This window comes from Schistocerca piceifrons, chromosome 8, assembly GCF_021461385.2.
Source record: "Schistocerca piceifrons isolate TAMUIC-IGC-003096 chromosome 8, iqSchPice1.1, whole genome shotgun sequence".
NCBI classification, from domain to species: Eukaryota; Metazoa; Arthropoda; class Insecta; order Orthoptera; family Acrididae; genus Schistocerca; species Schistocerca piceifrons.
The window spans coordinates 80,475,150-80,499,624 of record NC_060145.1 but is presented as its reverse complement, the minus strand read 5'-3'; the positions used below and the strand labels follow the sequence as shown (position 1 = coordinate 80,499,624).

The window sequence follows — 24,475 nt, the reverse complement described above, 5'->3', positions numbered from 1 at the left end:
AGAATGATCTACATCTACGTTTACATGGGTACTCTGCAAATCACATTTAAGTGCCTGGCAGAGGGTTCATCGAACCACCTTCACAATTCTCTATTGTTCCAATCACGTATAGCGCGCGGAAAGAATGAACACCTATATCTTTCCATACGAGCTCTGATTCCCCTTTTTTTATCATGGTGATCGTTTTTTGCTATGTAAGTTGGTGTCAACGAAATATTTTCACGTTCGGAGGAGAAAGTTGGTGACTGGAATTTCATGAGAAGATTCTGCAGGAAAGAAAAACGCCTTTGTTTTAATGATGCCCACCCCATATCCTGTATCATGTCAGTGACACTCTCCCCCCTATTTCGCGATAGTGCAAAATGTGTTGTCCTTTTTTGAACTTTTGCAATGTACTACCTCAATCCTGTCTGGTAAGGATCCCACACCGTGCAGTAGTACTCTAAAAGAGGACGAACAAGTGTAGGGTAGGCAGTCTCCTTAGTAGATCTGTTATGTTTTTTAAGTGTCCTGCCAGTAAAATGCAATCTTTGGTTAGCGTTCCCCACAACATTTTCTATGTGTTCCTCCCAATTTGTTGTTTGTAATTGTAATTCCTAGGTATTTGGATGAACTTATGGCCTTTAGATTTGGCCGATTTATCGTGTAACCAAAGGTTAACGGATTCCTTTTAGCACTCGTGTGGATGACCTCACACTTTTCGTTATTTAGGGTCAATTCCCTATTTTTGCACCATACAAATATTTTTTCTGAATGGTTTTGCAATTTGTTTTGATCTTATGATGACTTTATTAGTCAATAAACGACAGCGTCATCTGCAAGCAGCCTAAGACGGCTGCTCAGATTGTCTCCCAAATTGTTTATATAGATAAGGAAGAGCAAAAGGCCAATGTCACTACTTTGGGGAATGCCAGAAATCACTTCTGTTTTAACTATATATGACGGTAGTATCTGTTCCCGAAAGAACAGTTACCGTGGATGACCAATGCAGCTTTGCTAGAAATGAAATGAAAATTAAATGGACACCCTAGCTGCAAACAGGCGTTGATGTACTTTGGTGGGGACATGTTGAAAATGTGTGCCCCGACTGGGACTCGAACCCGGGATCTCCTGCTTACATGGCAGACGCTCTATACATCTGAGCCATCGCGGGCACAGAGGATAGTGCGTCTGCAGGGACTTATCCCTTGCACATTCTTGAGCGAACGCACACGCTATGCCCGAACTCGTACGGGACTTGGTAGATTAATCTGCCACGAGTAATGAGTATGATGGGCGAACATCTATTAGGCGCACTACGAATGTAGTGGTGTGGACATGTTGGGAATGTGGATCTCACGGGGAACGTGCAAGGGATAAGTCCCTGCAGACGCACTATCCTCTGTGCCCACGATGGCTCAGATGGATAGAGCGTCTGCCATGTAAGCAGGAGATCCCGGTTTCGAGTCCCGGTCGGGGCACACATTTTCAACATGTCCCCACTGAAGTACATCAACGCCTGTTTGCAGCTAGGGTGTCCATTTAATTATCATTTCATTTCTAGCAAAGCTTCATGGTCATCCACGGTAACTGTTCTTTCGGGAACAGATACTACCGTCATATATAGTTAAAATATGGCTTCCCGGCCATTGACCTTCTTGTGCGAACGCACACGCTATGCCCGAACACGTACAGGACTTGGTAGACTAATCTGCCACGAGTAATGAGTATGATGGGCGAACATCTATTAGGCGCACTACGAATGTAGTGGTGTGGACATGTTGGGAATGTGGATCTGACGGGGAACGTACAATGGATAAGTCCCTGCAGACGCACTATCCTCTGTGCCCGCGATGGCTCAGATGGATAGAGCGTCTGCCATGTAAGCAGGAGATCCCGGGTTCAAGTCCCGGTCGGGGCACACATTTTCAACATGTCCCCACTGAAGTACATCAACGTCTGTTTGCAGCTAGGGTGTCCATTTAACTATCATTTCACTTCTGTTTTACTCGATGACTTTCCATCAGTTACCACGAACCGTGACCCCTCTGACAGGAAATCACGAATCCAGTCGCATAACTGAGACGATATTCCATAAGCACGCAATTTCACTATAAGTCGCTTGTGTGGTACAGTGTGAAAAGCCTTCCAGAAATCCAGTCATACGCAATCAATCTATAATCCAGACATATGGAATCAATCTGATATCTGTTGTCAGTAGCACTCATCACTTCATGCAAGGAAAGAGCTAGTTGTGTTCCACAAGAACGATGTTTTCTAAATTCACGTTGACTGTGTGTCAGTAGACCATTTTCTTTGAGGTAATTCATAATGTTCGAACACAATACATGTTCCAAAATCCTGCTGCACATCAACATTAATGACATGAGCCTGTAATTTAGTGGATTATTTCTACTACCTTCCTTGAATGTTGGTGTGACCTGTGCAACTTTCCAGTCTTTGGGTACGGCTTCTTCGTTGAGTGAACTGTTGTATATGATTGTTAAGCATGGAGCTATTGCGTAAGTGTACTCTGAAAGGAACCTAATTGGTATACAGTCTGGACCAGAAGACTTGTTTTTATTAAGTGATTTGAGTTGCTTCACTACTCCCAGGACATTTACTTCTATTTACTCATGTTGGCAGCTGTTGTTGATTCAATTTATGGAACATTGTCTTCTTTTTGAAGTCATTTTGGAAGGATGTGTGTAGTAACTGCTTTGGCAGCACTGTATTCGATAGTATCTCCATTGCCATTGTACAGAGAAGGCACTGAGTGTGTCCTGCCGCTAGCAACTTCATATATGACCAGAATCTCTTTGGATTTTCTGTCAGGTTTTGAGACAAAGTATCGTTATGGAAACTATTACAAGCATCTTGCACTGAAGTCCATGCTGAATTTCGAGCTTCTGTATAAGATCGCCAGTCTTGGGGATTTTGTGTCTGTTTGAATTTGGAATGTTTGTTTCGTTGTTTCTGCAACAGTGTTCTGATCCGTTTTGTGTACCAAGGAGGATCAGTTCCGTCGTTTGTTAATTTATTTGGTATAAATCTCGCAATTGCTGCCGATACTATTTCTTTGAATTCAAGCCACATCTGGTCTACACTTATATTGTTAATTTGGAAGGAGTGAAGATTGTGTCTCAGCAAGGGATCAAGTGAATTTTTATCTGCTTTTTTGAATAGGTATATTTTTCATTTATTTTTGGAGGGTTTGAGGGTTACAATATTCAGTCTTGCTACAATAACCCAGTGTTCTCTAATCCCTGTATCCATTTTGATGCTCATTATTAACTTGGGATTATTTGTTGCTAGGAGGTCAAGTGTAGTTTCACAACCGTTTACTATTCGCATGGGCTCATGAACTAACTGCCTGAAATAATTTGCAGAGAATGCATTTAACACAATTTCAGATGATGTTTTATGCGGACCTCTAGAATTAAACATGTATTTTTGCCAATATATTGAGGATAAATTAAAGCCACCACCAACTATAATCATATGTGTCGGGTATGTGTATGAAATCAAACTCAAGTTTGAAACTTCCTGGCAGATTAAAACTGTGTGCTCGACCGAGACTCGAACTACGGACGGAAGGTAGGAGAAGGTAGGAGACGAGATACTGGCAGAAGTAAAGCTATGAGGACTGGGCATGAGTCGTGCTTCGGTAGCTCAGATGGTAGAGCACTTGCCCGCGAAAGGCAAAGGTCCGGAGTACGAGTCTCGGTCGGGCACACAGTTTTAATCTGCCAGGAAGTTTCATATCAGCGCACACTCCGCTGCAGAATGAAAATCTCATTCTGGAAACTCAAGTTTCTTTGAACCTTTCAGCTTTTGTATCATCTGAATTGGGAGGTCGGTAGAAGGATCCAATTATTATATTCTGATTGCCAACAATGACCTCTGCTCATACTAACCCACAAAAACTATCTACTTCTAACAGCAACAAACATGCCACCTCCAACTGTGATTAGCCTATCAATTTTGAACACCGTTAGGTTCTTTGTGAAAATTTCGGCTGAGCTTATCTCCAGTTTCAGCCAGCTTTCAGTGCCTATAACGATTTGAGCATCAGTGCTTTTTATTAGCGCTTGGAGCTCTGGTACTTTCCTAACACAGCTATGACAGTTTACAACTGTTACAGACCAATGGTTCTTGTATCTACGTTCTTCCTGTGTTCGGGCTGCAGCCTTTCTGACTGAAGCCCTTCTTGTGTTTCCCGAAGACCCTCTCCTAAAAAACTGCCCAGTCCATGCCACACAGCCCCTGGTACCTGTGTAGCCGCCTCTTGACCTATTCAGTGGAACCCAAATTCCAACCACCTTTTGGCGCAAGTTGAGGAATCTCCAGCCTACACAGTTGCAGAACTGTCTGAGCCTCTGATTCAGACACTCCACTTGGCTCTGTATCAGGGGTTAGCAATCCGTCCTGTCGACTATGCTGCAAATGGTCAGCTCTGCTTTCATCTCGCAAGCAAGACTGGCAGCCTTTACCATTTCTGTTAGCCACTTGAAACCAGAGAGAATCTCTTCCGATCCAAAGTCACACACATCATTGGTACCGACGGAGCCACCATCTGCAGTTGGCTACACCCTGTGTTCTTCATGGCATCTGCGAGGACCCATTCCACGTCTTCTATGACTCCAACTGGTATGCACACAGAGTACACATTGGCTTCCTTCCCCTTATTGGCAGGCCATGTCCATAAGGGGCCCCATAATGTGCCCAACACTGGAGCTCCCAAATATCAATAATCCCATCCTCTGTGGTTGTCCGGATTTTGCAGGCTGATGTGGTTGTTCGGATTTTGCATGCTGAGTGGTTTCCTCTGAAACAGGACATGTGACAGCATCTACCTCAGTGACGTGTCAGCCACAGACAGCACGTGGAACCTGTTTGTCAGACTAACCAGGGAGGCCACATGTGCAGCCCCCTGCTATGCCCCAGGGCGATCTCCCACTCAAACACAGGTGAGGGGGGTCAACCTCAGTGTGAGCAGTAACTGGGTTGGCCACCAGTGAGGACCGATCGGAGGACTCGGACATTGGATTCCCACAGCCCACCCACAACAGTGGTGCCCATCCACTGCAGCCTCAAGCTGTGTAACCGAAGCCATCACAGCCTGGAGCTGAGAGCGAAGTGTCACCAACTCGGCTCACATCTGCACACAACCATCACAGTCCCTATCTGTACTAAAGACCATGGAAAACTAAACTACCCAGATAAACATACTATTGGCATGTGCTGCGGAACTCTACTGTAGACAGTAATGAAAACACAGGAACTGTGTCTATTAAATTGCGAAAGCTTGAATTTTGTGTTTGTGTTTGTTTGTGTGTCTATCAACATGCCAACACTTTCGCTTGGTAATTTACATCATCTTTGTTTTTAGATATAAATTAGATTAATATGCAGAGATTCAAAAACCTAACTACCGAAACACTCGGATGAAACTAAATAATTTTCCCCTGATTAGGAACTTGTGATATGTCACGAAACCTATTTGCTTTCCAACACAAACGAAAATGCAAGAACTGTTGCTATCAGATATTAAATTAACATGCAGAAACTCAAGAAACTAAACTATTAAAGCAAACAGATGATATTATAAAATTCACTCATGGCTAGTAACTCATAAAAGTCACAAAATCGGTTACTTCCGTGTCGTTATGTCTGCCTCAGCTGGCTGCTGCTGCCTTACTGTGACTTTTCCTCCTCTCAGGTGTATGTGGAACATTTTGTGATTCAGTTTACGGTGACCTCCCACTTTCAGGCACTTGGACAAAGGACACCTTCCAGCTCTTTACTGTACCCTGTTCAGGGACATATAATGACCATTTACAGAGGAGGAACTCCTTTGTGCCATTGGCTCATCTCATGACATGGCCCCAGATCCTAACTTGATCCTTAATCGAAGGATCCAACACTTGGGTGCAGCTGGAAAAATTACTTTCTCAGTGTTAGCTGTATCTGGCTTAAAGGCAAATTTCCCACACACTGGTGAAATAGTACTGTTCTTCCACCGGGAAAGGATTAAAGTGAACAACAAAATATTCAATCAAATTCAATGATGCTTTTGTGTACTTTTTATATTGAACTTGTACCATACTTTGTACCAAAATTTAGTCTTTTCAAAACTTACTTTTGCCACTCGTACTTAACGTCACTATGAAGCCGCTGAATCTCTCTCTTTTTGGGTGCATCACCATATACACTGATCAGCTGAAACATTATTACCATTTTCCACTGCGACATTGGATGTCACCTGGTGGCATTGGGGGAGATGTGAAGCGTTAACAAAAGTATGTAAGTGCAGCAGACACAGGCAGGGGATCACTCTAGCGAAGATATGGGCTGCAAATGGGAAAATCCATAGAGGCAAGAGACTTTGACAAAGGGCGGATCTTTATTACACAGAGCCTGCGAACGAATATCTCGAAAACGGTGAAGCTGGTCAAATTTTTGTGTACCACTGTTTTAAGCATCTACAGAAAAAGGTTGAAGGACAATGAAACTACCACTAGGCATTAAATGGTTGGATGACCATGACTCTTCACCGAATGTGGGGTTTGGAGGCTTGTCTGCTCTGTAAAGTAGGATAGATGGTGATCTATGGAATCTCTGCCGAAAGAGAACAATACTGATGCACACGCAAAGTGTTTTTGAGCACACCGTTCATTGTACATTATTGAATATGGAGCTTCGCAGCAGACCACTCCTATATGTTCACATGTTGACCCAACGACATCAACAATTACAATTGCAGTGGGCCTGGGACTATCCAGATTCCACTGTCAATCAGTGGAAACTTGTCAGCTCTTTGGGTGAATCACATGTTCGCTATACTAGGTCGATGGTCATCTCCACAATTACTATCATCGAGATGAGTGGTGACTCAAAACGTGCTGTGCACAACGGATGCAGACTGGTAGCAGCAGTACTATGCTGTGGGAGAATCCTGTGGGGACATTCTCCTGCGCTTGTATGGGACCTATGGTAGTAACCGAAGACATGCTGACAGCTGTGAACCACCTGCATCCCTTCAAACTTGATGTCTTCCCTGACAATGATGTCATCTTCGAGCAGTATAATTGCCCATATCTCGGAGCCAGAACTGTGCTGCAGTGGTTTGAGGAGCATTATAGTGAACTCGCGTTGATGTCCCGGTGACCCAAATTACCTGATGTAAATCCTATGGAATCCATCTGGGTCACTATTGGGCGCCATCACCACGTACACAAATCAGTGGTGCGGCATCTATGTGAGTTACATGATGTGTGCACAGACATCAATGCCACATACCTCCACAAACCTACCAACAAACTGTCGTATGCCTGATATACAGATTCACTGATGTATTTTGTTCCAAAGATCGACAAACATACTATTAAGCAGGTGGTCATAATGTTTTGGCTCATCAGTGTAGATGTTAATGAGTGATATTAGAGAAGGAAAGTTGCTATTCACCATATAGCGGAGATGCTGAGTCGCGATAGGCACAATAAAGAGATTCACACAATTAAAGCTTTCGGCCATTAAGGCCTTTGTCAGCAGTAGACACACATACACAGCTCTCTGAGACTGCAGATGTGTGTGCAAGTTGCGTTTGTGTGTGTGTGTGTGTGTGTGTGTGTGTGTGTGTGTGTGTGTGTGCCTTCATAATTTTGTAAGAAGGATTAAAACTGAAAGAATTAATTAGAGCAGAAAACTTTATTCACGAGTGGGAATATATGCTGAACAGCATCTTTAATATTTTATGGCTTAACTATAGCAATTTGAAAAATTAATTGTTCATACTGATGTCTATTTATCAGTGATTTAACATTGTTGTTGTTGTTATTGTTGTGGTCTTCAGTCCTGAGACTGGTTTGATGCAGCTCTCCACGCTACTCTATCCTGTGCAAGGTTCTTCATTCCCAGTACCTGCTGCAACCTACATCCTACTGAATCTGCTTGGTGTATTCATCTCTTGGTCTCCCTCTATGATTTTTACCCTCCACGCTGCCCTCCAATACTAAATTGGTGATCCCTTGATGCCTCAGAACCTGTCCTACCAACCGATCCCTTCTTCTAATCAAGTTGTGCCACAAACTTCTCTTCTCCCCAGTCCTATTCAATACCTCCTCATTAGTTATGTGATCTACCCATCTAATCTTCAGCATTCTTCTGTAGCACCACGTTTCGAAAGCTTCTATTCTCTTCTTGTTCAAACTATTTATCGTCCATGTTTCACTTCCATACATGGATACACCCCATACAAATACATTCAGAAACGACTTCCTGACACTTAAATCTATACTCGATGTTAACAAATTTCTCTTCTTCAGAAACGCTTTCCTGGCCATTGCCAGTCTACATTTTATATCCTCTCTACTTTGACCATCATCAGCTATTTTGCTCCCCAAATAGCAAAACTCCTTTACTACTTCCAGTGTCTCATTTCCTAATGTAATTCCCTCAGCATCGCCCGACTTAATTTGACTCCATTCCATTATCCTCGTTTTGCTTTTGTTGATGTTCCTCTTATACCCTCCTTTCATGACACTGTCCATTCCGTTCAACTGCTCTTCCAAGTCCTTAGCTGTTTCTGACAGAATTACAATGTCATCGGCGAACCTCAAAGTTTTTATTTCTTCTCCATGGATTTTAATACCTACTCCGAATTTTTCTTTTGTTTCCTCCACTGCTTGCTCTATATACAGATTGAATAACATCGGGGAGAGGCTACAACCCTGTCTCACTCCCTTCCCAACCACTGCTTCCCTTTCATGTCCCTTGACTCTTTATAACTGCCATCTGGTTTCTGTACAAATTGTAAATAACCTTTCGCTCCCTGTATTTTACCCCTGCCACCTTCAGAATTTGAAAGAGAGTATTCCAGTCAACATTGTCAAAGGCTTTCTCTGAGTCTACAAATGTTAGAAATGTAGGTTTGCCTTTCCTTAATCTAGCTTCTAAGATAAGTAGTTGGGTCAGTATTGCCTCACGTGTTCCAATATTTCTTCGGAATCCAAACTAACCTTCCCCGAGGTTGGCTTCTACTAGTTTTTCCACTCGTCTGTAAAGCATTCGCATTAGTATTTTGCAGCCGTGACTTATTAAACTGATAGTTCAGTAATTTTCACATCTGTCAACACCTGCCTTCTTTGGGATTGGAATTATTATATTCTTCTTGAAGTCTGAGGGTATTTCGCCTGTCTCATACATCTTGCTCACCAGACGGTAGAGTTTTGTCAGGACTGGCTCTCTCAAGGCTGTCAGTAGTTCTAATGTAATGTTGTCTACTCCCGGGGCCTTGTTTCGACTTAGGTCTTTCAGTGCTCTGTCAAACTGTCAAACTCTTCACGCAGTATCGTTCCTAAATCTCTGTCTTACCATTATATAATCTGTCTGAAACCTGTCTGTATCTCCAGGCTTCTTCCATGTATACAACCTTCTTTTATGATTCTTGAACGAAGTGTTAGCCATGATTAAGTTATGCTCTGTGCAAAAATTCTACTGTGTGGCTTCTTCTTTCATTTCTTCGCCCCAATCCATATTCACCTACTAAGTTTCCTTCTCTCCCTTTTCCTACTACCAAATTCCAGTCACCCATACTATTAAATTTTTGTCTCCCTTCACTATCTGAATAATTTCTTTTATTTCATCATACATTTCTTCAATTTCTTTGTCATCTGCAGAGCTAGTTGGCATATAATCTTGTACTACTGTAGTAGGCATGGGCATCGTGTCTATCTTGACCACAATAATGCGTTCACTATGCTGTTTGTAGTAGCTTACCCGCACTCCTATTTTTTAAAAATTCATTATTAAACCTACTCCTGCATTACCCCTATTTGATTTTGTATTTATAACCCTGTATTCACCTGACCAAAAGTCTTGATCCTCCTGCCACCGAACTTCATCAATTCCCACTATATCTAAGTTTAACCTATCCATTTCCCTTTTTAAATTTTCTAACCTACCTGCCCGATTAAGGGATCTGACATTTCTTTCTCCTGATAACGACGTCCTCTTGAGTAGTCCCCTGCCCGGAGATTGGAATGGGGGACTATTTTACCTCCGGAATATTTTACCCAAGAGGACGTGATCATCATTTAACCATACAGTAAAGCTGCATGCCCTTCGGAAAAATTGCGGCTGTAGTTTCCCCTTGCTTTCAGCCGTTCGCAGTACCAGCACAGCAAGGCAGTTGTGGTTAGTATTACAAGGCCAGATCAGTCAATCATCCAGACTGTTGCCCCTGCAACTACTGAAAAGGCTGCTGCCCCTCTTCAGGAACCACACGTTTGTCTGGCCTCTCAACAGATACCCCTCCGTTGTGGTTGCACCTACGGTACGGCTATCTGTATCGCTGAGGCACACAAACCTCCCCACCAATGGCAAGGTCCATGGGGAAAGGATTTAACATTATTTCTTGTAATTTTAGTGTCCATCACACCCCCACCGTAGTATCGCCAGACAAATGCAGTATGGTATACTGGTGTAACACACAAAATATATTTTGTAATGAAATAACTTAATGGAAAGGAATTATTATTAAAGAAAGTAGATGATATTCAATTCTGTACATCGAATGCTGTAATTTCTTGTAAAATTTCAGAACTCAGAACTGTAGAAACTCTTCAGAATCACTTTTGATAGCTGCTTCATGCCGTTCACTTTCAAAAGAGTTATACTTTTTGGCAAGTTTAGCATTTTATTATGCTACTGTAGACGAAATCCGTTTATGCAGTTCCTAAACTTCCCCCATTTTTGAAAGATACAAGAAATTGGCATAAGGTTATAGAAATGTCTCTAGTTGCTTGATAAGGCACAGATAACAGTATTCTTCCTGCTTTGTTTGCAGGTTGACACACTCAACATCAATACTTAAATCATGCTAACACAGCTCTTTTGGATGCCACTGTTTCATTATTTGTTTACACTCCGTGGTACTAATCTATATTACATCTACTCTAGTGTGGTTAATTTTGATTCTGTAAAAAAAAGTAAATAGTTTTAAAGCTTGAAAGGAGGCTATAAGATGAACATCAGCAAAAGCAAAACGAGGATAATGGAATGTAGTCGAATTAAGTCGGTTGATGCTGAGAGAATTAGATTAGGAAATGAGACACTTAAAGTAGTAAAGGAGTTTTGCTATTTGGGGAGCAAAATAACAGATGATGGTCGAAGTAGAGAGGATATAAAATGTAGACTGGCAATGGCCAGGAAAGCGTTTCTGAAGAAGAGAAATTTGTTAACATCGAGTATAGATTTAACTGTCAGGAAGTCGTTTCTGAAAGTATTCATATGGAGTGTAGCCATGTATGGAAGTGAAACATGGACGATAAACAGTTTGGACAAAAAGAGAATAGAAGCTTTCGAAATGTGGTGCTACAGAAGAATGCTGAAGATTAGATGGGTAGATCACATAACTAATGAGGAGGTACTGAATAGGATTGGGGAGAAGAGGAGTTTGTGGTACAACTTGACTAGAAGAAGGGATCGGTTGGTAGGACGCGTTCTGAGGCATCAAGGGATCACCAGTTTAGTATTGGAGGGCAGCGTGGAGGGTAAAAATCGTAGAGGGAGACCAAGAGATCAATACACTAAGCAGATTCAGAAGGATGTAGGTTGCAGTAGGTACTGGGAGATGAAGAAGCTTGCACAGGATAGAGTAGCATGGAGAGGTGCATCAAACCAGTCTCAGGACTGAAGACAACAACAACAGTTTTAAAGCAATGTTCATGACCATAACACAGCTTTTTAGCACTGATGTAATTCTTCATTAAGTGCAAAAAGTTGTATCCATTAGTTCCAGTGCGTTAGTATCGTGCAGCACCCTTCGGAACAGTCTTATTATGTAATTCACATATCTGACTGAATGTGTAGTGGCATGTTGTCAATGCTTCAATTGAAGTCTCTCCATTTCTCATATGTCTAATAACTATGTAATAGCACTAAGGAGAGAACTGATTCAATAAATGTGAAACATTTGACTGTCTATCAGAATTCAAGACATTATGTTATTTCTCAGATGAACTAACATTTTCCATGTCAGAGATAGAAGTTTTATCATCTGCGAAATAAACAGTGTGTAGAAGACTGTTTCTTATCTTGTGGGATGGTGAGAACAGCTTGTTACAGTTCAGGTCTGTGTGTTTTGCCACGTGATGTAGTTACCAGTTGTAGTCCTGCCCACTGCTGTATTCTCAATTGTAAATTTCATTTTAGGTAGTAAACTGGCAGAGGACATCAGTGACCTGTTGACACTTGATTCATCTGAACATGCAACTCAAGGGCAAGGGAAGAGCAAGGATAAAACCAAGAAGAACAGAAAGAAGAAGAAACTGTTCAGTCAGTACTCGCAGAAGGGTATGTATTCATTGTTGGTGTAGTAGCTGGAAAGGTATGACTATGGCATTTTAATGATGTTTTAAATTCTTGTGTTCATCCCTGTTTTTAAGTTACAGCTGCTAAGAGAAGAGCAATTAAAGACTGTATAAATATCAATGACATGGCAGAAATTGTAGACGAAGAAGATAAAAATGGGATAAAAACAAAGAGAAAGATGTACAAATGTCCAGAGTGCTTCAAAAAATTTAACAAAAATAGTAACTTCAAACAACATTTAGGTTAGTGCTAAATATTTTAGATTTCATTGGTTATTTGGATTGATGATTTAGTAGTAATTTGATGATAATATGTAGTATATTATGGTAAGGTCATAGTACATGTACTTTGTTAACTGTATCTTGTCAGAGATTTGAAATAATTTAAGTATCGACACATAGTAAAGAAAGTTTCGCACCAATCTATTTTTCTGACTCCCACACTAGTATTTTCAAGGTGTTAAACTGCTACTGTGGCAACACTGTTTAGGTTGCTGAGCCATTCAGTTATTGAATGCAGAAAAGATCTGACACTTGAAAATATGCAGATGGAAGAGAAAAACCTGTGTGTGTCTGCTATGACTAAAGCATTAGTTAGAAAGGAGTGCCTGATGTGTAACAAGGGCTGAACAAATATGCATACTGTATGCCATTGTGGTCTACAGTCCAAACACTAGATTGATGCAGCTCTTCATCCTAGCCTGTCCTATGAAAGCCTCTCATTTCTGCGTCTTACATCAATGCAAACCTGCTCACAATAATCATACTATTGTATTCCTCAACCAATTTACTTCTTACACATGCCTCAGAGCGTGTCCATCAGTTGACCCCTTCTCTTAATTTCTGCTGTAAGTTTTTTTTCTCCCTATTTTAAGTCTGTACCTTGTAAACGTGCCGGAAAATACATGTATTGCATGTATGTGTTAAGTCTTAACTGTCCTTTTAGTATGACTTAATTATCAAATATTCAGATCTAAGGGTTACTGATGTTTAGTGGGCCCACTGAGGAGGCTTTTGCATTTGCTTATGCCTACTGGAAATTAATCGCACTTGGGGGGGGGGGGGGAGGGGAGGGGAGGGAGCAACAACGTAACTCATTTAAATAAAAGTGATTGGGATTTTTTCTGAATTAAACCATCGGCAAATGTTCACTTATTTTATTTGGCTTTTAAGTAAGATAGCACATTACAAATCACTTACTTAATCTTGATGGCTAGTAACTCTATGTGAATGTCCGCTTTACAAGTTTGTTTGTCCATTTTGTCAGATATTCACAGTAAAATATGGCCCCATATAAAATGAGAGTCTAAGTGACCTTGAATGATTCTAAGTCCATCAGCTCCCAGAAATTTCAGTCAGCATACCAGAATTGTGCTAAGTTCAACAGTGTGACTGTCATACTGCACATCCGTGAACATGTCTCACAATATACCATGCCAAACATCCTGTGGCTGCCGAAAGACTGCCTTCCAGCACACATTATGTGTTTCTATTTATATTTGCGACTCCATGAAATAAAATGTTTTTGAGCCATCAGAGTTACATTTTGCCTCTCCATGTGAATGTTTTATACTTTACAGAGGGTGACACATATCAGATGAGGTATTTTTTTTGGTGTACATCTCCCTATGCATTTAGAGTATCGTTATGTATAATATTTTCCCGCCAATCTTTAAAATATTATAATGATCTTTAGAAACATGAAACTTTACAAAAATGCAGCCTGCTTAAACCTAATGTAGAGTTGCTACGTTCTTAAGTTGTATGGAAGGTCAGGTCAGCATATTTTATGTGATGTGTGCCATTAGGATTGAGTGCTAATTTTGGGTACTATTTTTGCCATTTGCATGTTTTTTCTTAATGTTCAACACCGATTTTTGGAGTCAGATTGATGTACATAATTGGTTTGGCACCTCAATCTGTTCATCTTAAGCTCTATTTTCCCACGCTGCTTTGGGTTTCTCAATTCTGATTTATGTTTACAATTTTTTCTATAAAACTAAGTACAAAATACCAAAAGTTTCAATAACACTTAAAGAACATTAAGTGTCAGTTTTGGGATTAGAATTGCATTCTATGCTGCATTACCTTTCATTTGAGCTATCACTCGCACTTGTAGAGTGATAACAATGAAAGTTAAATATATATATATTTTTAATTTACAATATTAATTTTTATTTCCTAAACTAACAGTGCTACAGGGTACTGTGCAGGCTCATTTGTTTTGTATTGAAAAAATGTTTAAATTGCTGTACTTAATTATTTTGTTGCTACAAAGGATCATTGTGCGAGGATCATGTGCTTGTCATTTGTCCGAGGTATCAAACCACACACTGGCTGGCACACATGAAGGAATCTGAGCATGTGTTTCTGGTGAAACTGGCAAACTCCTACCCTGTGGGTTTTGATGGGCATGTTTCTCTGCTAATCACCCGAATCCGACACAACTGTTTCTGTTACATAAAATGCGCACTGAGAGCCGCCAACTAGCTTTTGCCATTCTACAGCTGTCAAACATGCAGTGAGTGGCTGCTGTTCCCTTTCTCAGATCGTTAGAATATATGAAATTTAGTGTGGTGCCCACAAGACTATAATGTCACAAGCTTCTCATAAGTTGTTTGATCTTCTCATCTAATCTTCAGCATTCTCCTGTAGTACCACACTTCCAAAGCTTGTGATAGCTTCTGGTCTGAACTGTTTATTTTCCACATTTAGTTTCCTTAAAAGGCTTCATTATAGATAAATACCTTAAGAAAAGAGTTACTAGTTTTTAATGATCTACATCTACATGATTACCGTACTCTGCTATTCACAATTAAGTGTCTAGCAGAGGGTTCAATGAACCACCTTCAAGCTGTCTTTACCCTTCCACCCTCGAACGGCACATGGGAAAAACTAGCACTTAAATTTTTTGTGTGAGCCCTGATTTCTCTAATTTTATCGTGATCATCATTTACCCCTATGTAGGTAGGTGCCAACAGAATGTTTTCGGAATTTGAGGAGTAAACTGGTGATTGAAATTTCATGAGAAAATCCCATCGCAATGAAAAATGCCTTTGTTTTAATGATTGCTACTCCAATTCACATATCTTGTCTGTTGCACTATCTCCCCTATTTTGCGATAATACAAAATGAGCTGCCCTATTTTGGACTATTTTGGACTATTCGATGTCATCCGTCAGTCCCACCTGATGCGGATCCTACACCGCACAGCAATACTCCAGAATAGGGCGGACAAGTGTGGTGTGTAAGCAGTGTCTGTAGTAGATCTGTTGCACCTTCTAAGTGTTTTACCAGTGAATCACAGTCTTTGATTTGCTCTACCCACAACATTATCTGTGTGACTGTTCCAGTTTAGGTTACTTTTAATTGTAATCCCTAAGTATTTAGTTGAATTTACAGCCTTCAGAGTTGTGTGACTTATCGCCTAATTGAAATTTGGCGGATTTCTTTTAGTACTCATGTGAATAACTTCACAGTTTTCTTTATTCAGGGTCAATTGCCATTTTTCACACCATACAGATATCATATCTAAATCATTTTGCAGTTCATTTTGGTTATCTGATGACTTTACAAGATGGTGAATGACAGCATCATCTGCAAATAATCTAAGAGGGCTACTCAGATTGTCTCATATGTCGTTAATATAGATCAGGAACAATAGAGGACCTATAACACTTCCTTGGGGAACGTCAGATATTACTTCTGTTTTACTCGATTACTTTCTGTCTATTACTTCGAAGTGTGACCTTTCTGACAGGACATCATGAATCCAGTTGCACAACTGAGGCGATATTCCATAGGCACACAGTTTGGTTAGAAGACGCTTGTGAGGAACAGTGTCGAAAGCCTTCTGAAAATCTAAAAATATGGAATGAATTTGACATCCCCTGTCAATAGCATTCATTACTTTATGAGCATAAAGAGCTAGTTGTGTTTCACAAGAATGATGTTTCCTGAATCCTTGCTGACTATGTGTCAATAAATTGTTGTCTTCGAGGTAATTCATAATGTTCGAACACAGTATATGTTCCAAAGCCCTACAGCAAATCGACATTAGTGATGCGGGCCTGTAATTCATTGGATTGTTCCTATTTCCCTTTTTGGGTATTGGTGTGGCTTGAGCAATTTTACAGTCTTTAGGTATGGAACTTTCTGTGAATGAGCAGTTGTATATATTTGCTAAATATGGAGCTGTCGCATCAGCATACTCTGAAAGGAACCTGACTGTTATACTATCTGGACCGGAAGCCTTGACTTTATTAAATGATTTAAGCTGCTTTGCTACACCGAGGATGTCTGCCTCTATGTTTTTCATCTTTGCAGTTGTTCTTGATTGGAATTCAGGAATATTTACTTCATCTTCTTTGGTGAAGGTGTTTCGGAAAACCATGTTTAAGAACTGTGCTTTAGTGGCACTGTCATCAGTGACTCCACCATTGTTATCGCGCAGTGAAGATATTGATTGCGTCTTGCCACTGGTGTGCTTTATGTATGACCAGAATCTCTTTGGGTTCTCTGCCAGATTCCAAGACAAAGTTTCAGTGTGGAAACTATTAAAAGAATCGTGCATTGAAGTACGTGCTATATATCAAACTTCTGCAAAACTTTGCCAATCTTGACGATTTTGCGTTCTTTTAAATTTGGCATGTTTTTTTTTCATTGCTTCTGCAACAGCGATCTGACCCATTTTGTGTACCATCAATGTGTTTTAGTGAGCCATAATTTGTCGCTGAGAGTTGTGTGATGACAAAGTCTATTAATAATAATAATAATAATAATAACAACAACAATAGCTGTTGTGATATTACTGTCGACCACTATGGTGCCACTACTCGGAGGATGCTGGCTGCCAAGTGTGCCCTCTGATGGGACTACACCAGAATCTGGCATATAAACTGGTCCAGGGCCAGTCAATTGTGATGCGATATGAGGAGTTTGTGACTAATGTGCTACTGGTTTGTCTTAGATATTAACATCACATACTCTTTTTCTCATAGGCGGAACCTTGATACGGTATCAGCTGGAGTCTTACCCCGAGGATAATTATTTATATATATACCTTATCTGTACTATTATGAAAAATTTCGAAATGTTCTTGACTATTTACTTCAAATCTTTACACAATGCTCTAATAAGTAGTCGGCTTTTGCAGATGATAAAACCAAGGATTTTGCAGATGATGCACTTATCTATAATGAAGCACTATCTGAGAGGAGCTGCATAAATATTCAGTCAGATCTTGATAAGATTTCAGTGTGGTGCAGAGGTTGGTAACTTGCACTAAATGTTCAGAAAAGTAAAATTTTGCATGTCACAAAACAAAAAACACATAGTGTCCTCTGACTATAAAACCAGTGAGTCACTGTTGGAATTGGCCAATTCGTGCGAGCGCCTGAGTGTAACACTCTGTAGGGATATGAAATGGAATGATCACATACGTTCTGTCATGGGTAAAGCAGGGGTTAGACTTTGGTTTATTGGTGGGATACTGGGGAAGTGGAATCCATCTACAAAAGACATGTCTTACAAATCACTCACGTGGTATTGAACATATAGAGAGAAGGACAACACGAAGTGTCACAGGTTTGTTTAATCTGTGGGAGAGTGTCACAGAGATACTGAAAGAACTCAACTGGTTATCTCTTGAAGACAGACATAAATACCAAGAGGAAGTCTATTAACAAAGTTTCAAGAACTGGCGTTAAATGATTACTCTTGGGATATGCTACAACCCCCTATGTGTGCTCACATGGGGTCATGAGGATGAGGTTAGACTAATTACTGCCCACACAGACTCATTCAATCAATCATTCTTCCCATGCTCCTTACGTGAATGGAATGAGAAAAAACCCTAATAACTGTTACAATGGGACATACCTTCTGCCATGCGCCTCGTGGTGGATTGCGGAGGTTTGCAGAGTATAGCTGTAGATGTACGTGCAGAAGACATTCCAAGAAGTCCCCAGCCAGTTATGTGAGCATGGTAGTTTCTCACACCTTTACCTGGAACAAGAGGGCAGCCATGAGGCACCACATCTGCAACTGATCGCGCTATTATTGATGCTGCAGAACAGAATCCACACGTCAGTACTTGGTGCCTAGGTTGTCAGCAGGATTCCCCTCACAACACTGTCTGGTGAAGTTTGTGTGAACAACATCTGTATCCATACCACCAGGCATTGGCCCCTGTGGATTTTCCTGCAAGACTTATGCCTATCAAAGAGTGCAGAATGAAGCTGCTTTTCCAGCAGATGATGTTATGGATGGATGGATGGATGGATGGATGGATGGATGGATGGATGGGGTAACATTCACCCATGATTGTAATCAAAACGTCCATAATCAGCATGAGTGGGCATACTTGATTCCTAGAGCAACTGTTGAAATGCCCCATTGAGAAAGAATCATCGTCAACATCTGGGCAAGGATTATTGAGGACCACTTGATGGGACTTCATGCATTTCAATGCTGCCTGAATGGGTGGAGGTACAGATGGTTCTTCCTATGTTGGAAGATATTTCTCTAAAACTACGGCAGCAGATGTACACTAATGTTCAGAAAAAACAGAACACCTTGAACAGAGATAGGACGTTCACATTCACAGGACATACGTATTAGTATGTTCTGCATAAATGATTAGCATTTGAATAAAATCAGCCCGCGAGTTCAAGGTCAACATCAATATTGTGGTGCAATACCACCTACTGGTAAAATGTGCCTGCAGCTTTCGTTGTGACTATAAACTGAAGATAATGGTTCATTGTAACTTAAGCAGACATGCAGGATGCCTCGCAAACGTGTGCTTGAATTTTGCCATCAAATCAATGAGGCATTATTGGCCTGAGAGAATGTGATGCATCCATCTGCGAAATTGCTGCTTCTGTGGGATCGAGTATTTCAGCAGTGCAACAGGTGTGTGCCGAATGGCTCACGGAAAGCCGTGGAATACACTGAGATGTGTCAGGTCTCAGGCCATCCCCCCCCCCCCCCCCCCCTCCCTCCACCACCCAAGAAGATCGACACCTCATCTGAATGTAATTGGAGGACAGACCTACATTCTCCTTGTTGCTGGTGCAACAGTGAAACAGTGTAACACATCATGCACTATAAGGGGTGACGGTCTGTTGCCATTTATTATGGCATGGTTATGTACAGGTTGTCTACTTCTCCACCTACCTTTGATGAATGTGCAGAAGCGTGCTAGACAGCAATGGTGTATGGAACAATGCTGCTGGGGACAGGAATGGCATCAGATAGTATTTTAGGACAAATCCAGGTTCTGTTTGCTTGCAAATGATGGCCACATTTTGCTTCACCGCAGACAGCGGAAGCAGCATCACAGTGATTGCATTTGCTTAAGACATACAGCACCAACTCGATGCCGTGTGGTATAGGGTGCTATTTGATATATCCACAAATCACAGTTGGTGTGTGTCCAGGGCACTGTGACCAGTGTGACCTACGTGAAGGACAGTCTGCAACCCATCGCGATACCCTTCCTGCACAACACTCCAGATGCGTTTTTCAGCAAGTCAATGAATGACCACATGTTGCAGCACGAACATGTGCCTTCTTGGTGTCACAGGATGGAAACCTTTAGCTCTTGCCTACCAGCTCACCAAACTTGTCACCAATTAGAAATGTGTGGGATATGGTAAAACAGTGGGTGCAGCTCTCTGACTCAGTGCCGGCCACTACGGATGAACTTTTGAACCAAGTGAATGCAGCATGGATATACCACAGGCCGCCATTTGTGCTGTACATGCGTTGATGTCATCACACTTGGAACAAGTTATTGGGGCCCATCGCAGACCCTGTGCCTACTAGGCAACAGGACACTTGCTGAACCAAGGTGACTGAAATGCTAATCATTGCTGCGGAACATACTAATGTACATGTCATGTGAATATGACCATCCTATCTTGAGTTGTTCAATATGTTCTGTTTTTTCTGAACAAGAGTGTACTTTATGTGCAATGGTGCCCCTGCCCATTTTACTGTTTTATCCGCAAACACCTGATTTGCTGTTGTGCTAATTGCGGGATGGTAGTGGTGGACAAATTGCTTGGACACCACAATCACCTGACTTAAATCCATTGGACTCTCTTCTGTGTGTGTGTGTGTGCCACACCTGTGGAGGATGAAGCATCACTTCTTGCAATAATTCAGGTGGGTAGTCAGAGACTATGTTCACCCATTGGAATTTCTGAACGTGTTCGTGCCTCACTGTGTCGATGAGCAGAAGCCTGCATAAGGGCAGAGGGCAGGCATTTTGGACACATCTCATAAGGCAGTGAACTGGCTGTATCATTGTAAAAATAAACTGTAGTTTCTCATCTACTGTTTAACCAACTTACAAGTTTTGTCTAACTCATTATTGCACTACTTATCAGTCTTCCTCCTAACATATCTTTACTTCTTACAATGTTCTTTTCTCTGGACTGAAGCTAGCATGGTGCTTAAAACAGTGTGTCATCTGTGACATACTGTTAGTGACACCTCTACCTTCGTCTTTGTCTACCTCATCCTAACTACAGATAGGTCTCTCTTATTCTGGGACATGAGTGATATGCCCTTCCTTTTTAATGTCCTCCAGCATACTCTCTCTTCTCTCATGAAGGCCTTATTAGTTCTGGAAGCTAGATAGTGTGTGTCTATTAATTTTACATGTGTCAGTTTGTAGTACTATGTATTTTGCCTCTTGGAGGTATGTAACGACCAACAATTCTGTCTCATACTTTACCGCCTGTACTGTATTTAATGTTCCTGTTCTCCACCCCACCCCTTATTACAACTTCAGCTTCTGTTGTGAATTCCTTATACAGAATCCTCGGGTGTTCTGTCAGATAACTAAGAACTAGGTTTGAAGATGCTGGTGATTTGAATGCTGTACCTTGCATTTCATGTAACTGGGGGCATACACCTCATCTATGTCCACTACCTAGCTGCAGTACCTTCATCTTAACAGCTTTCTCTAACTTGGATTTCCTAGTCATGACCAAGGTCTGATGCATGTTTTTTATATGTGGTTCTGCCACAGGGTTTCTCTACATCTGTCTTGGACAACTGCTGAAACCTATTTTTTGTTTCCAAAGTAACTCATTTTTTTCTTCCTATTTTCTTACAAGCTGCCATTTCTGAACATTTCCTTCCCTCCCTCCTAATAATAAGTAGCTCATTTCTGGCTTGTTCCAGCTGTGTTCAAGGGTACAAACCTTTCTATTTGTTCCTTTATCAGTACGTTTCTGCAGCATATGATGCAGTGCCAGGAGAGACCCTCTTTAATTTTCTAATTGACCTCCCCTTCGTAGTCTCTCCAGTGAAACTATTTATTGCATGACTTCAACAAATCTCGCTGCTTACTATCCTAAGACAGTACCTACATTTTTTCACTTGTAGCCAGTTTGTTGTTAAGAATTACTGCACAAGGGAACCTTAAACACTCTACTTTCAGTCAGTAAATAATTAATTTTTACTAGATTTTAAGTGTGTTTGTGAGTTTGTAGTTGGATAAATTTGGACTATTCTTTCTAAAATTTATGCCTAGAACCCCATTTCATAACTACAGTTTTTATGAAATATTTATTATGTTTTCCGTGGGAAAAAAAGCACACACTAAGTTCTACTACATATACTTGTACTATTACTTTTATACAGAATGAACTACAGTACAGTCAAGCACTTTTCACTGTTAAAATTACGTCTTTCTGTGTATGAAATAGACTTGTACTTTACACAGTGGACATCTTGGCAGCGCGTGCATACAGGAAAGGACTGTGTACATGGTTTCGTGCAGTGACAAGTGTTAATATTTTTGTCAGAAGGTCTGAGTCTTCATATAAATATTAAATAAAAGTTTTTTGCCTTTCTTTCTATTACCAAAATGTGGAAGTTGACATCACTTTAAACAGGTTATTAAACTTCTGTGTTGCTGTCTTCTTTTACGTACACAAAATTAGGATGTTTCAGGATTCTAATATAAAGCTGCAGTGAACAAATGTGTAGTTGTTCTATTCACAGTCCTCTTTACAAAAGAAAGTATGTTTAGTGACATTGAAACATGTTCGTTTAAAATTAGTGTGAGTTATTCCTTACATTTCAGAATCATAGGGCAATATTGTTGATTATTTTCTTTATGGATGTACTTGACATTTCAGGTGTTCATTACATGGATTTTATGAAACACTCTTGTCCATCGTGTGGGCAGTGTTTTGCATGGAAGTCAACTCTGAATAAACACATCCTAAAAATGCATAGTGAAGCACCACAACCTAAATCTAGCTGTGAATTCTGTGGACGAGAGTATCCATTTGCTGTACAAGTACAGGTAAGACATTGTTTTGTTCTAAAGTATGAATATTTAAGACAAATAAGACACACACACCATAGTCATTTCATTTTAAGTTTTTAAATAAAAATACATCACCACATTTATGATTATTTGCCACCACTTACTAAGACCCTGCAACACCAAGTGTGTAATTATTGTGGAAATAGAATGTAATTTAGTGAATACCATAAAAATCACTGCTTATTAAAAATATACAACAGAAAATGAGCACCTGTGCTCTATTCTGTTGCAGCTGATAAAGAACAATGCAAAACAGTGGATTATTAGAGCAGAAATTGAAATTTTTATACTAAAGCTGCATATATTAAATGAATCAAACACAAAAATTAAATTTGGAATGGAGAAAAGGGGCTGAAGGAGGCGGTGGGGCATGACACTAACGGAGAAGTATGTATGCTAGAGAATAAACTGCAGTTTCATATATTAAATAGTATTGGTAAGGTAAGGGGTGCTCGGAGGGGGGGATCCAAATAAAAAAAAAAAATAATTAGGACTTCGTTTCTGTAGTGAATAGCTGGTATGATTTTCTGATATTTACTGAAATAATAATGAATGATCTTCATTTTTGGGGTAACGTTGTTCTGTTCATCTTTTAACACAGATAAACTTCAACTATTAATCAAAGAAATTAATAGACTACATCTGAAAGTTGGCTTGAAGTTCAGTTAAAGAGTTTGCAGTCTGTATAAAAAGCATCGGAAACAATTTTTTCCTGATGTGACTGTACATCACAGCACACTTGTACAGCATATTTTCGATGATGGTGGGTGTGACCTTCAACATGTGGCAAGCACCAATCACTTGAGTGTTCTCTCAGAAGAGTGACTCATGCAAGTGCAAAGCGCAGCACGTGATTGAACAGCAGTACTCCATCAAATTTTTTTTGGACAATGGAAATTGTGTATGGAGTCGTTGACCATGATTCACCAAGGATGAAACTGTAGTTTTTAAGTGGCACAAGCTCTTTAAAGATGGCTGAGAGAGTGTGGAGGATGAGCCCCACACTGGATGGCTATTTGCATCAACAACCGATGACATGTACAATGTGTGTGTGAAATGCTGAATCCAGACCATAGGTTAAGTGTGTGCATGGTTGCAGATGTAATTGGCTTTGATAAGATGACAGTGCATATCATTGTTGCTGTATATTTCATGATGTGAAAGATATGCACTAAACTTGTCCCAAAGATCCTGATGGACCACCAATAGCAGAGGCGAGTGTCTGCTTGTGAAAACCTTCTGCAAAGTATCATAAAAGATCCCCAGTATTTAGGACGATGTAATCATGGGAAACAAAACTTGGACATTCGAATACGACACAGAAACAAAGTGGCAAAGTTCCAAATGGCACACTGCAGCATCGCCTCATCCAGAAAAGGCTCTAATGAGTCAATCCAGAGTGAAAGCCGAGCTCATCATTACCTTCAATGCCAAGGGGGTGGTCCACTACAAATTTGTCCCTGAGTGGCAGAGTGTGAATGTGCTTTTTACTTAAAAGTGCTAGGAGGATGGAAGAGAAGGGTCGACCGGATAAGGTTAGCTGTTGCCAGAAATTGGAGATTGCATCATGAGAGTGCACCCAGACACACCTGCTCCAAGATAACCGACTACCTGACGATAAACTGCTTTGCAGCGATTCCACTACTCCCTCACAGTCCCAACTTGGCACCAGCAGACTATTTCCTATTCCCAAAAATCAAATCCTACTACAAAAGACACCATCATTTGGAAAAGCTGCTGGTAGAAACTTTATGTTAATATCAAAGCC

General features: G+C 40.7%; 1 protein-coding gene and 2 non-coding genes across 6 annotated transcripts in view; all 3 read left to right on the top strand.

Annotated features, from left to right (window-relative positions):
• LOC124711331 (zinc finger protein 271-like) overlaps nt 1–24,475 on the top strand; it is a 152,440-nt gene that overhangs the window by 99,049 nt on the left and 28,916 nt on the right. For 3 of the 4 annotated variants that reach the window (XM_047241358.1, XM_047241357.1, XM_047241354.1), the window contains exons 12-14: nt 12,196–12,336; nt 12,429–12,596; nt 22,514–22,683. In XM_047241358.1, the coding sequence (XP_047097314.1) occupies nt 12,196–12,336; nt 12,429–12,596; nt 22,514–22,683 (479 nt within the window). The remainder of the gene's footprint in view (nt 1–12,195; nt 12,337–12,428; nt 12,597–22,513; nt 22,684–24,475) is intronic. The other variant, XM_047241355.1, reaches the window with a different exon arrangement.
• Nucleotides 1,386–1,460, top strand: Trnat-ugu. Its single transcript has one exon. It is a non-coding gene; the product is annotated as a tRNA-Thr (tRNA).
• Trnat-ugu lies at nt 1,826–1,900 on the top strand. The gene has a single exon. It is a non-coding gene; the product is annotated as a tRNA-Thr (tRNA).